At 48.7% G+C, this 13,597-nt stretch overlaps 1 protein-coding gene across 1 annotated transcript in view; it reads right to left on the bottom strand.

Annotated features, from left to right (window-relative positions):
* The window catches only part of ZBTB20 (zinc finger and BTB domain containing 20), a 29,239-nt gene extending 16,544 nt beyond the window's left edge, over positions 1–12,695 (bottom strand). The window contains exons 1-2 of the mRNA XM_063956782.1: positions 12,566–12,695; positions 2,089–3,675 (exon numbers count right to left, since the gene is read on the bottom strand). Of these exons, the coding sequence (XP_063812852.1) occupies positions 2,089–3,655 (1,567 nt within the window). The 5' untranslated portion in view covers positions 3,656–3,675; positions 12,566–12,695. The remainder of the gene's footprint in view (positions 1–2,088; positions 3,676–12,565) is intronic.
* Positions 12,696–13,597: the final 902 nt, after the last annotated feature.

Genomic DNA, 13,597 nt, shown 5'->3' with positions numbered 1-13,597 from the left:
ACACTGCTAGAATGTCACAAATTACACCAGATCAAGCAATTAGAGAAGCTGTTACAATACATGGCCGAGTGATACAGACAGTTACATACATCACGGCTGACGTGGTAACGAAGAGATCAATCCATTTATTGAAGATGCAATTTACAAACGTTTTTGTTAAGAGTAATTAACAAACCTCCCCCTCTCCCCACTGTGAGGCTCCCATACAAGATCTATATGGAAAAAAAAATATCACTGATAGACCTACAATGTATGTGTTGCACTTCCATTGTAATTTTGTCATACTGCATACTGTGGTGTTTGTTGTAATGGCTTCGTCGCTGGGAAAGGAGGACCTCAATGGCAAAGTGAGGATGACTATGATGGCACAGTAGGGTGGGCAAGGTGGACTAAGTGAGGTTGTGTGAAATATACTTCGATGGAAAAGAGTGGATAAGATGGGTCTTGATGATGATGGTGGGCGACGTGTCCTCAATGGTAAAGTATGGAAGGGTGAGGAGGAACTCGATTGTGAAGTGAGGAAGGGTGTGTTGGAGCTCAGTGATAATGTAAGATAAGGTGAGCTCGGGTTTGACAATGAAGTGGGGAGGATGGATGGGTGATTTTATGACGAAGTGATGGAGGGTCAGGTGGACCTATATGAGGAAGGAATGGTGAGGTTGGCCTAGATAAGGAAGTAAGAGAAGATGAGGTGGGCCTAGATGAGGAAGTTGGGGAGTGCGAGGTGGGCCTAGATGAGGAAGTTATGGATGGTCAGATGGGCCTAGATGAGGAAGTAAGGGAAGGTTATGTGGGCTTAGATGAAAAAGTGATAGAGCATGGGTGGGCATAGATGAAGAAGGGTCAGTTAGGCCTAGATGAGATTGTAAGGGAGGGTCATGTGGGCCTAAATGAGAACGTAATGGAGGGTGAGGCGGGCCTAGATGATGAAGTGATGGAGGGTGAGGTGGGCTTAGATGAGGAAGTTGGGGAGTGCAAAGTGGGCCTAGATGATGAAGTGATGGATGATCAAATGAGCCTAGATAAGGAAGTAAGGGAGGGTTAGGTGGGCTTAGATGAAGTGATGGAGCGTAGGTGGGCATAGATGATGAAGTGATGGATGGTCAGATGGGCCTAGATGAGGAAGTAAGGGAGGGTGAAGTGGGCCTACATGGCAAAGTGACAGAGGGTCAGGTAGGCCTACATAAGGACGTAAGGGAGGGGGATGTGGGCCTAGATGAGGAAGTAAGGGAGGGTGAGATAGGCCTAGATGATGAAGTGATGGAAGGTCAGGTGGGCTTATACATAAGGGAGGGTGATGTGGGCCTAGATGAGGAAGTAAGGGCGGGTGAGGTGGGCCCAGATGAGGAAGTTGGTGAGTTCGAGGTGGGCCTAGATGATGACGTCACGGATTGTCAGATGGGCCTAGATGAGGAAGTAAGGGAGGGTTAGGTGGGCTTAAATGAAGAAGTGATGGAGCGTGGGTAGGCATAGATGATGAAGTGATGGAGGGTCAGATGGGCCTAGATGAGGAAGTAAGGGAGGGTGAGGTGGGCCTACATGGCAAAGTGATAGAGGGTCAGGTGGGCCTAGATAAGGACGTAAGGGAGGGGGATGTGGGCTTAGATGAGGAAGTAAGGGAGGGTGAGGAGGGCATAGATGATGAAGTGGGAGGGTCAGGTGGGCTTATATGAGTACGTAAGGGAGGGTCATGTGGGCCCAGATGAGGAAGTAAGGGAGGGTCATGTGGGCCTAGATGAGGAAGTAAGGGAGGGTGGGGGAGTTCGAGGTGGGCCTAGATGATGACGTGATGGATGCTCAGATGGGCCTAGATGAGGAAGTAAGGGAGGGTTAGGTGGGCTTAGATGAAGAAATGATGGAGCGTGGGTAGGCATAGATGAGGAAGTGATGGAGGGTCAGTTGGGCCTAGATGAGGATGTAAGGGAGGATCAGTTGGGCCTAGATGGTAAAGTGATGGAGGGTCATGTGGGCCTAGATGAGGATGCACCCTCACAGCACCACAAAGCCACCATCAAAATATACTGTATGTATTTATTAGAGGATAACTGTACTAAAAAGACCACTTAGGAAGAAGCTATTTGCACTTACCCGTGTGTACAAACATGTGCTTCACATAATTCTGTTTGGCGGTGAAAGTTTTGTTGCAGAGGGTGCACTCATAAGGCTTCTTCTCTCCCTGTCCGCTGGCTGTGCTGTGTCCTCCTTGGGATTGTTGGTTTTGCATTTGGGAAGAATATCCGGGTTGGGGAACCGTCACAAACTGAGCTTGCTGGCCGGCCAAAGGCTGAGGCAGACTGAAGAGGAATGGCTTGGGACCACCCGCTGCCGCCTGCGCTGTAAAGAGGGTCGGAAGGTAAGTATTGCCAGCCGTGCCAATGACCTGGGTATTACTGGTCAGAGTTAGCGGCATTCTCAGATTGCTGGTGAGTGTTTCCGTCTGACGCAAGTACAACTGAGTGGTTGGCAAAGTCTGCGCAATCGACTGGGCGACGGAGTTCTGCAGAACCTCTTTATCGGTGCTATTGCTAACACTAAGCACTGTGCTGTCTACGTCAATGTTATTCCTCTTCTCAGGGTAGCAAGAGCTGGTATCTACGTGCTGTGGATTCTGGTTTTCTAGGCATTCCGTGGGCAAATTGTTTGACTCTGCTTGGGGAGGATCCTGTTGCCCCTCTCGTACAAGACTAGGCATATACTGTGGCTCCGCCGTGTCAGGTTCTGTGCCAATTGATGAGCTTACTCCGGAGTCAAAGCTCTCCCCTTTGGGCTCGCTCTCTGTGCCTTCGGCTTGGTCGGTGTCTTCAGTGCACTCTTCTGACTCGTTGCGCTCCAGGCCCTGTGGCCTCTGCTGCCCATAGTAGTCATAGTCGTCGTCCACCTCTTGTTTTATGTGTATGTTTCCCATCAATGTCTGAATACGGACCGGACGAGGCTGCTTACGGCAGTGGGTGGTTTCAGGAGTGGTGGTGAGGTACCTCTCCATCCGCTGTGAGCGTTGATGTATGCGCGTGATCCAGCTGGGCTCCTCTATGTGATGCTGTCTAGGCAACCCTAATGCAGTCTCGTGGTGGCTCACCAGGGCGCCACTGTAAAAGGAACGCTCGCCACTGCCATTCTGCATGGAGCACGTGTATAAGGCGGAGTAGATCCTGTCCACACTGTGCTGGCGGTGGCTCTGCAGGAAGCCAGATTCCGTGTCACTGCTCTGCGCAGAGGTACCTGATTCCGGCGTTCCCCTGGGTGTCTCTTGGCCAGAGTCCTGTATCAGGGGGTATACCCCACCTACATTTTGCGAAACAATTCGTGTGCATTCGTCAATGACCGCTTTTATCTGCAGGATGCTGGCCGCTGTCAGAATCTGGAGGGCCTCTGACTGGGAGACCCGTAGCACCCCACTATACATGAAGTCAATGAGCTTCTGCACTGCGTGGACAGACACCACTGAAGGGATTTCAATGTCGCTGTATCCTAGCAGCAGCTTGTCCTGGAAGAATGGGCTGCCAGCGGCCAGCACGCAGCGGTGGGCCCGCAGCATGCTTCCGTGGATTCGCACCGTCACGTCACAGAAGTGGCCACGGTTGCGCTGCTCGTTGAGTGTCTCGAGCACGGAATTGCTGAAGTTGTGAAGGTTGATGCTGTGAATGCGCTCTGTCATCCCCTTGCAACTGATGTCACCTGCGGTGAAAAACAAAGGGACACAATTAGTCCAAGTCACAAAGTTATACAATAACATCAAGTAGAAGATACAAGACTCCCCCCCGCAACCCCTGCCAAATGCATTTCTCTCACTCGTCATCTGTGCTTTCCACCAATGATTATCATCTATGCCATGCGATGTATTTAGTTGTCCCTTGGAATTTTACAGGACTCTATGTCATTCTTGCTATGACTGTATCATAGTGGTCTACAGTATATTACAGGAGACTCAGGAACAGACCTTTAAAAAGCAGGACTTCAGCTGCAAAGTATGGCCAGTTTGGCAGTAACTTCATATTGATGCAAAAGGGCATTTTCTATGGACCAGGACAGGCCATAACATTAGACTCCTTAGTAAAGCAGCCACAAAAAGCAGAGATTGTAATAGACCTGTAATCTCAGCCCATGGTGTCCTAAGAAGACAAGTGACTTCAATCTAAACCTTATCTATTCCTAAAATGTCCAAGCTTTACCATTTTTCCAGCTGCACCCACTCTGTGCAATGCCCTCCCACCACAATAAGACTTTCCTCTAGTCTCCAAACTGTCAAGTGTTCCCTGAAAACTTATCATATTGTAGAGCCACCCACATACACTCCATAACTATTCCTACCCAATTACCTCCTCTCTATACAATCCACACATAACTTTACATGTTCTCTTTCTTCACTTTCCCATCCTCCTGACCCTCCTCCAACACTCCTGAGTGACTACACCAGAACCAAAGTACATTCCTGCAATGCTTTAATTCGTCACATGGTGGCAGCAGAGCTCCTTCTGTGCTGGATCCAATATTTTACATTTTAGGACAAGCATAACCTGGAAGTGACAAGTTTCCAGTGAATGGGGGGAAAAAAGACACAAATAACTTCCTAAACACATTAACAGGAACAGATCCAGAGCAACGTTCCTCTTCCAAAAGAGGGGGTTCAGCGATAAAATATGCACCTATTCTTATTTACATAACTATGATGCATTAAATTATCACCACATTAGCACCCATTCAACACCAGAGGAGTTTACAGCTGAAGTTTTAGATCTCACAAGCAGTTCAATGACGTCCAGCATATTCAGTCTATGCGGGAATAACAAAATCTTTACTTTTCGTAGCCTTAAGCACTGAGAACTCGCCCCACACACTCACTGATTGGTCCTCCAACACATCAAAGCAATTTGCCATTCGATCAAATGCCCCCAGGTGGGAGGACACGGACACGCCAGTGGCGCAATTCCGCGAGTTTGTCATTTACAGCTTACGTTCACAACTGAGGTTTGCTGTTCACCGATCAGTCTTCTAAGTTTGTTGCTCGCATGTGCCTTGTTTTATTGATGTTTTCAAATATTTTTCTGTTTAAATAATATTTTTAAACAATTAAAATAAGCATATTACAACTTTTTTTCATTTTAACTCAAATATTTGTGATGCATTCTGTATTACTGGTATCCCATGTTTATCTTCTTCCCAACAGCTGACTGTAATATCAGGGAGGCTGTTGGAGAATGTGATTAGTAAATAGGGGGAGTAGCTATATATCTATTATTCTTCTGAGCTCCCTCTTCTTGTTGTTCTCGATATATATATATTCATGCTTAGTCGTTTCGGAGATGGTTCTTGTTGTTCCCGATGTTCAAGTGCTAAAACACAGTTTTTATATATATATATATATATATACACACACACACACACACACACACACACACACACACACACACACATGCAGTGCATCCGGAAAGTATTCACAGCACTTCACTTTTTCCTCATTTTGCTATGTTACAGCCTTATTCCAAAATGAAATAAATTAATTTTTTCCCCCTCAAAATTCTACACACAATGTGCTTATTGGGACCTTCAAAGCAGCAGATATTTTTCTGTACCCTTCCCCAGATTTGTGCCTCGAATCATGTCTCGGAGGTCTACAGACAATTCTTTTGACTTCATGCTTGGTTTGTGCTGAGAGATGCACTGTCAAGTGTGGGACCTTATATAGACAGGTGTGTGCCTTTCCAAATCATGTCCAATCAACTGAATTTACCACAGGTGGACTCCAATTAAGCTGTAGGAACATCTCAAGGATGATCAGTGGAAACAGGATGCACCTGAGCTCAATTTCTAGCTTCATGGCAAAGGCTGTGAATACTTATGTACATGTGATTTCTTAGTTTTTTATTTTTAATAAATTTGCAAAATTCTCCCAAAAACTTTTTTTTCACGTTGTCATTATGGGGTATTGGGCCTAATTCAGACCTGATCGTAGCCGTGCAAAATTTTGCACGGCTACAAGCAGTTACTCAGACATGCAGGGGGGATGCATCACTGCAAGTCGAAAACGCACAGCAGCGATCAGGTCTGAATCAAGCCCATTGTGTGCGCTGTGAATACTTTCCAGATGCACTGTATATAAATATATATATATATATATATATATAAGCACAATATTCGGGCAGCACACCTTTCAGGTAGTAATGATGCCGGTGCCAGCTTCAGATCCACCCGGCAAGGAGTTCAATACAATAGCAATTCACAAGCGGCACCCGGACCAATAAACTCACGATAATGCAGGCATATGTAGCAGCAACGTTTCGATGTGTTTTATTTTCACATCGTCATCAGGCGATAAGGTGATAAGTTTTTAGCTAGGGGATATTCTCTGTCCACCCTATTGTTAGCTAAAGAAAAAGCATGATCTAAGTCTAGGAACACCTTGCTGCAATCTGCCAAGAAAAATAGTCAAGAAAATCGTATGGCCTGGGTGAAACATTTTAATACGTCCAGTGGTGCGATTACATCTGTTTCTAGACATCTTTGGCCGATTGTAAGCACTGATGGAGATCTAAATTTGGACACTTATGCCTTGTTACACTAGAGGGCGGAACATCCGTGATTGGGTATTTAAAACTGATATCACGAATATGTCAAGTGTTCCTTCTACTCAACATTTTCTCGGTCGACGCAATGGATGCTACAAATGTATCAATTGCGTTACATGTAGATACCTTGTTGCTGGTGACAGTTTCTGTCATCCATACAGTGGCAAAAGGTTCTACATTAGACACAAAGTTACATGTACTACCAAGTTTATTATTTATTTTATTAGATGTCCTTGCGGACTTTATTATGTCGGCAAGACCGATAATACCCTACGTGAACGAATGGCTGGGCATCGTTCCACCATTCGGGCCGCGTTGGAAGCTGGTAATAGTAATCATCCAGTTGCACGGCACTTTGTAGAAGCAGGACATAGTATGGCTAACTTACAATACATGATTATTGATCATGTGACTGCATCTTTAAGAGGCGGTAATCGCTCACTTAAATGACTGAAGTGCGAGTCGGGCTGGATTCATAGATTAGGTACTCTTGTACCTCGTGGTTTAAACGACACTTTGGGTCTTCATGCATTTATTTAAAGATTATTTTAAATATTATTATATTTATATAATACTTAATGTTGACAGTATTTTCCTTATGCTGCATTTCTGCTGCTTCTGCATTATCTGTGTTAAACTTAGATTGTTATCCTGTTTGCTTTTCAGTTTACCCTTAGCCATTTTTTCACTTTGTTTTTAATAGCGCCGGTTACCAGGGCTACGGACTGGGCGTGATGACGTCATTGGTGGGCGCCATGCTTCCTGGTGCCGGACGCTGCTGGCGGCGCATGTCACTCGGTGGGGATATAAGGTGAGCTTGGTTTCATGGTTGTTATATGCCTGATGACGTTGTGAAAATAAAATACATCGAAACGTTGCTGCTACATATGCCTGCATTATCGTGAGTTTATTGGTCCGGGTGGCGCTTGTGAATTTCTATTATATATATATATATATATATATTCATGCTTAGTAGTTTCTTCTTGTATTGCAGGACATGGTAGCAATGGCTGCCTTTATTTAGCTGATAACTGGTTTACCAACTCCCAGATCTGACTCCTGCCTTGCCCTCTGATACTGTGGTCTCTCCAACATCTAGCAATACTGCACTGCATTTAGACTGTAAGCTCTTCTCGACAAGGCCCTCATTACTAATGTGCCTCTGTGTTTGTGTAATGTATCTGCCCTATTCGCAGTAATCTGGGGCCCCATGGTTATCACGCCTATAGATTACATCTGCTGATATATTATTTACGTTATATATATCTGGTTATCTCCGCCCACATTCACGTACATTGCGCCAACTCCTACTGCTAAGTGAAGCTAGAAGAAAACATTACATTGTATAACCCAAGCATGAGGGCACCTTCATAACATCACTGGTCTATGTCTCCCTAGCTTTGAATTCGAAGGGAACAATCCGTCCTGTAAACAGGTAAAATGTTCCATACTATAGCACTACATAGGCTATTACGTCTGCTTCCATACACTGTGACACAGTAACTTTTCTTTGCACCCCGCACTTCCTGGGCTATGATAATGGCACGATCTAGTACTTGTACCTGGATTGCTAACTGTTGGCAGCTCCTGGATCTTGTATCTTGTATTTCCCAGCATTCAAATATTTCATAGTTTTAGTGATGATAAAATGCAAACATAACAAAAGCTGGAGTGTTATTACAGGATATCACACTCGGAGGAACGGAGAGCCAGGGAATGAAAGCAGATGAATGCTATAGCAGGACAGTCAGTGATATCTGTATGAAGGGTGAGGCTGGGGAGAGAATAGACACTTGCTGTAAGGGTGAAACTAGGTATATGCCATTAGGGTGAGACTAGGTGCAGCTTAACACCTAGATGGAGTAAAAGACCAGGCACGCAGCAAAACATATAACTTGGCTCCGGAGAGGCTGGAAATCTAGCTGGAGGCATGTGAGAAGGTGACACTGGATAAATGGAATACGATAGGGAGAGAGAGTGGTTGAGGGGTGGCAGGGGGTGAGATTCAGAAAAAGGATACTCCACTCCAGGAATAGGGTGAGGATAGCACCTGTAGTAAGTGAGTCTCATACACACCTGGACACCAGGAGGAAGGATGGCTGGACACCTGCAGTTAGTGAAACGGAATACTTGGAATATAATGATGTTTGGGCAGTTCCAGTGAGTGATATTGGAAGCCGTAAGTCAGAGTGTCTGGGCACCTAGTGAGGGGCAAGCAGAACACCTGAGTTTGCGGAGGGAGATGTTACACCTGGAATGAATGAGGCAGAACACCTGGGCAGGTAGAGGGAAATGGTTCACCTGGAGTGACTGAGGTAGTACACCTGGGCAGGTAGAGGGAAATGGTTCACCTGGAGTGACTGAGGTAGTACACCTGGGCAGGGAGAGGGAAATGGTTCACCTGGAGTGACTGAGGTAGTACACCTGGGCAGGTAGAGGGAAATGGTTCACCTGGAGTGACTGAGGAAGGACACCTGGGCAGGTGGGGGGAGATGGTACACCTGGAGTGACTGAGGTAGGACACCTGGGCAGGTAGAGGGAAATGGTTCACCTGGAGTGACTGAGGTAGTACACCTGAGCAGGAGGAGGGAGATGGTACATCTGGAGTGAATGAGGCAGGACACCTGGGCAGGAGGAGGGAGATGGTACATATGGAGTGAATGAGGCAGGACACCTGGGCAGGAGGAGGCAGATGGTACATCTGGAGTGAATGAGGCAGGACACCGGGGCAGGCGGTGGGAGATGGTACACCAAGAGTGACTAAGGTAGGACACCTGGGCAGGATGAGGGAGATGGTACATCTGGAGTGAATGAGGCAGGACACCTGGGCAGGCGGTGGGAGATGGTACACCAGGAGTGAATGAGTCAGGACACCTGGGCAGGAGGAGGGAGATGGTACATCTGGAGTGAATAAGGCAGGACGCCTGGGCAGGCAGTGGGAGATGGTACACCAGGAGTGAATGAGGCAGGACATCTGGACAGGCGGAGGGAGAAGGTACATCTGGAGTGAATGAGGCAGGACACCTGGGCAGGAGGAGGGAGATGGTACATATGGAGTGAATGAGGCAGGACATCTGGACAGGAGGAGGGAGATGGTACACCTGGAGTGAAGGAGGCAGGACACCTGGGCAGGAGGAGGGAGATGGTACACCAGGAGTGACTGAGGTAGGACACCTGGGCAGGAGGAGGGAAATTGTACATATGAAGTGAATGAGGTAGGACACCTGGGCAGGTGGGGGGAGCTGGTACACCTGGAGTGACTGAGGTAGGACACCTGGGCAGGGAGAGGGAAATGGTTCACCTGGAGTGACTGAGGAAGTACACCTGGGCAGGAGGAGGGAGATGGTACATCTGGAGTGAATGAGACAGGACACCTAGGCAGGAGGAGGGAGATGGTACATATGGAGTGAATGAGGCAGGACACCTTGGCAGGAGGAGGCAGATGGTACATCTTGAGTGAATGAGGCAGGACACCTGGGCAGGCGGTGGGAGATGGTACACCAGGAGTGACTAAGGTAGGACACCTGGGCAAGAGGAGGGAGATGGTACATCTTGAGTGAATGAGGCAGGACACCTGGGCAGGCGGTGGGAGATTGTACACCAGGAGTGACTAAGGTAGGACACCTGGGCAGGAGGAGGGAGATTGTACATATGGAGTGAATGAGGCAGGACACGTGGGCAGGAGGAGGGAGATGGTACATCTGGAGTGAATGAGGCAGGACGCCTGGGCAGGCAGTGGGAGATGGTACACCAGGAGTGAATGAGGCAGGACATCTGGGCAGGAGGAGGGAGATGGTACATCTGGAGTGAATGAGGCAGGACGCCCGGGCAGGCAGTGGGAGATGGTACACCAGGAGTGAATGAGGCAGGACACCTGGGCAGGAGGAGGGAGATGGTACATCTGGAGTGAATGAGGCAGGACGCCTGGGCAGGCAGTGGGAGATGGTACACCAGGAGTGAATGAGGCAGGACATCTGGGCAGGAGGAGGGAGATGGTACATCTGGAGTGAATGAGGCAGGACGCCCGGGCAGGCAGTGGGAGATGGTACACCAGGAGTGAATGAGGCAGGACACCTGGGCAGGAGGAGGGAGATGGTACATCTGGAGTGAAGGAGGCAGGACGCCTGGGCAGGCAGTGGGAGATGGTACACCTGGAGTAAATGAGGCAGGACATCTGGACAGGCGGAGGGAGAAGGTACATCTGGAGTGAATGAGGCAGGACACCTGGGCAGGAGGAGGGAGATGGTACATATGGAGTGAATGAGGCAGGACAGCTGGACAGGCGGAGGGAGATGGTACACCTGGAGTAAATGAGGCAGGACATCTGGACAGGCGGAGGGAGATGGTACACCTGGAGTGAATGAGGCAGGACACCTGGGCAGGAGGAGGGAGATGGTACATATGGAGTGAATGAGGCAGGACATCTGGACAGGTGGAGGGAGATGGTACACCTGGAGTGAAGGAGGCAGGACACCTGGGCAGGAGGAGGGAGATGGTACACCTGGAGTGAATGAGGCAGGACATCATTCTGGACAGGCGGAGGGAGATGGTACATCTGGTGTGAAGGAGGCAGGACACCTGGACAGGAGGAGGGAGATGGTACATCTGGAGTGAATGAGGCAGGACATCTGGACAGGCGGAGGGAGATGGTACATCTGGAGTGAATGAGGTAGGACACCTAGACAGGAGGAGGGAAATTGTACATATGAAGTGAATGAGGCAGGACATCTGGGCAGGCAGTGGGAGATGGTACATCTGGAGTGAATGAGGCAGGATGCCTGGGCAGGCGGGGGGAGATAGTACACGTGGAGTGAAGGGGGCATGACATCTGGGCAGGAGGAGGGAGACAGTACATCTGGAGTGAAGGAGGTAGGGCACCTGGGCAGGCGTGGGGAGATAGTACACTTGGAGTGAAGGGGGCAGGACTCCTGTAAGGTGGAAGGTTGGGTAGTGGAGTGAGGGAAGCTGAACATCTGGAGTGTTAGGGAAGCTGGAGTGAAGGAGATGGGAAACCTGCTAATAAGGAGACTGTACATTATGTCTGCCATAAGGGTAAGCGGGAGTGAGTGAGAGCGAGAGTGCACCAATGGCAGGACAGGGTGAGGGTGAGAGTGCACCAATCACAGGAGAGGGTGAGAGTGCACCAATAGCAGGAGAGGGTGAGAGTCCACCAATAGCAGGAGAGGGTGAGAGTGCACCAATAGCAGGAGAGGGTGAGAGTGCACCAATAGCAGGAGAGGGTGAGTGTGAGAGTGCACCAATAGCAGGAGAGGGTGAGTGTGCACCAATAGCAGGAGAGGGTGAGAGTGCACCAATAGCAGGAGAGGGTGAGAGTGCACCAATAGCAGGAGAGGATGAGAGTGCACCAATAGCAGGAGAGGGTGAGGGTGAGAGTGCACCATTAGCAGGAGAGGGTGAGAGTGCACCAATAGAAGGAGAGGGTGAGAGTGCACCAATAGAAGGATACATTGGAATTGCTTGCATGGTCAGTGACGTTCCATACTGTGAATCATCATTAATCACAGTTAGTGGACGGTGCCATATTGGTGGTGGGGGAGGGGATTTGTCCCTCAGTACTTGGCAGAATATCGGTGTGCGTTCTCTCCATTATTGTGTATTAGATTATTACCTCTAATCAGTGTATTTCGATGAATGTGAAATTGCTGAACACTACGGTGTACAGTTGCCACAATATCACGAGTACAACGCCAGTGACGGGGGGCTGTACTGTAGGTGTCCAAGCTCAGAAATAGCCCATAGCGCACAACCATACCAGTCACAGCTATGATTGGCCAAGGCTTAGGAGTGATGACAACTGCAGTGCCAAAAGTGTGCCTATAGCAGTGCCAGCCACTGTGCAGAGTCATGTGTGCCTGCTGTGTACCAGGACATGACCAGTGGCAATCCATTGCCTGGCGTGACCTAGACAGAAAGCAAGGCGACGGCTCATTATATAAGGGACGCTGGCTGGTTGCCGCAGTGTCATGTTAGTAAGTACTCACAATCAGGCGACTCTGTGTGTGTGTGCACACCTTCTGATTGGCTGCTTGATGTCTGTATGTGTTGAGTGGATATGGCTGGGCACCGCAACAGAACAGCTACAAAGTTCTGGCAGGGGTGGCCCGGCTTGGCGCTGCCTTCTCTCGGCTGAGTAATCTCATTCTCCACAGACGCCTTCTGGTTTTCAGCTGTCCTGCGTTTCTTCCTGTGAAGAGACAAAGGACCCTTTGAGGGGAAAGGACTCACTGTTTGGGAAAAGGAATTTTTAGAATATGTTAAAGATAACCTCCGCTTCTTCTGCCATTAGACAGAGAAAATCCCTATTGTGCCCTGGGGTGAGAGTGGTCTCACCGAGATGGACTGTACCCACTTCATCACAGGGCGCAGCACCTTCCGGCCCACTGTTCTAGTAATTAGCCTTATTACCAGGTGCTCAGTTACCCAGCATGGGGTGAGGAGCCACATAGAATGTTGTCAATTAGATAACTGATAAGAGACAGAGGCGCAGAAGCAGTTTATATAGGTGACCATGGAAGGCCTCTCTGCTTCCGATCCGTTCATCGCTGCCTCTGAAAATATATTCATATGTGATAATGTACTGGACTGCTAATGATAGGGCCACAACCAGGTCACCTTGTAGTACCGAAACCGTATAATGGCCCTCATTCCGAGTTGATCGCTAGCTGCCGTTGTTCGCAGCGCGGCGGTCAGGCAAAAATTCGGCACTTCTGCGCATGCGTATGGTGCGCACTGCGCACGCGCGAAGTACTTTCACAAAAGCCGATGCAGTTTCACACAAGGTCTAGCGACGCTTTTCAGTCGCACTGCTGATCGGTGAGTGATGGACAGGAATGGGGCGTTTCTGGGAGGTAACTGACCGTTTTCCGGGAGTGTGCTGAAAAACGCAGGCGTGTCATATACAAACGCAGGCGTGCCTGGGGAAACGGGGGAGTGGCTGGCCGAACGCAGGGCGTGTTTGTGACGTCAAAACAGGAACTAAATAGTCTGAAGTGATCGCAAGGTAGGAGTAAGTC

The sequence above is a fragment of the Pseudophryne corroboree genome, chromosome 2, assembly GCF_028390025.1.
Source record: "Pseudophryne corroboree isolate aPseCor3 chromosome 2, aPseCor3.hap2, whole genome shotgun sequence".
In the NCBI taxonomy this organism is placed as follows: domain Eukaryota; kingdom Metazoa; phylum Chordata; class Amphibia; order Anura; family Myobatrachidae; genus Pseudophryne; species Pseudophryne corroboree.
This window is presented reverse-complemented; position numbering and strand designations above follow the sequence as displayed.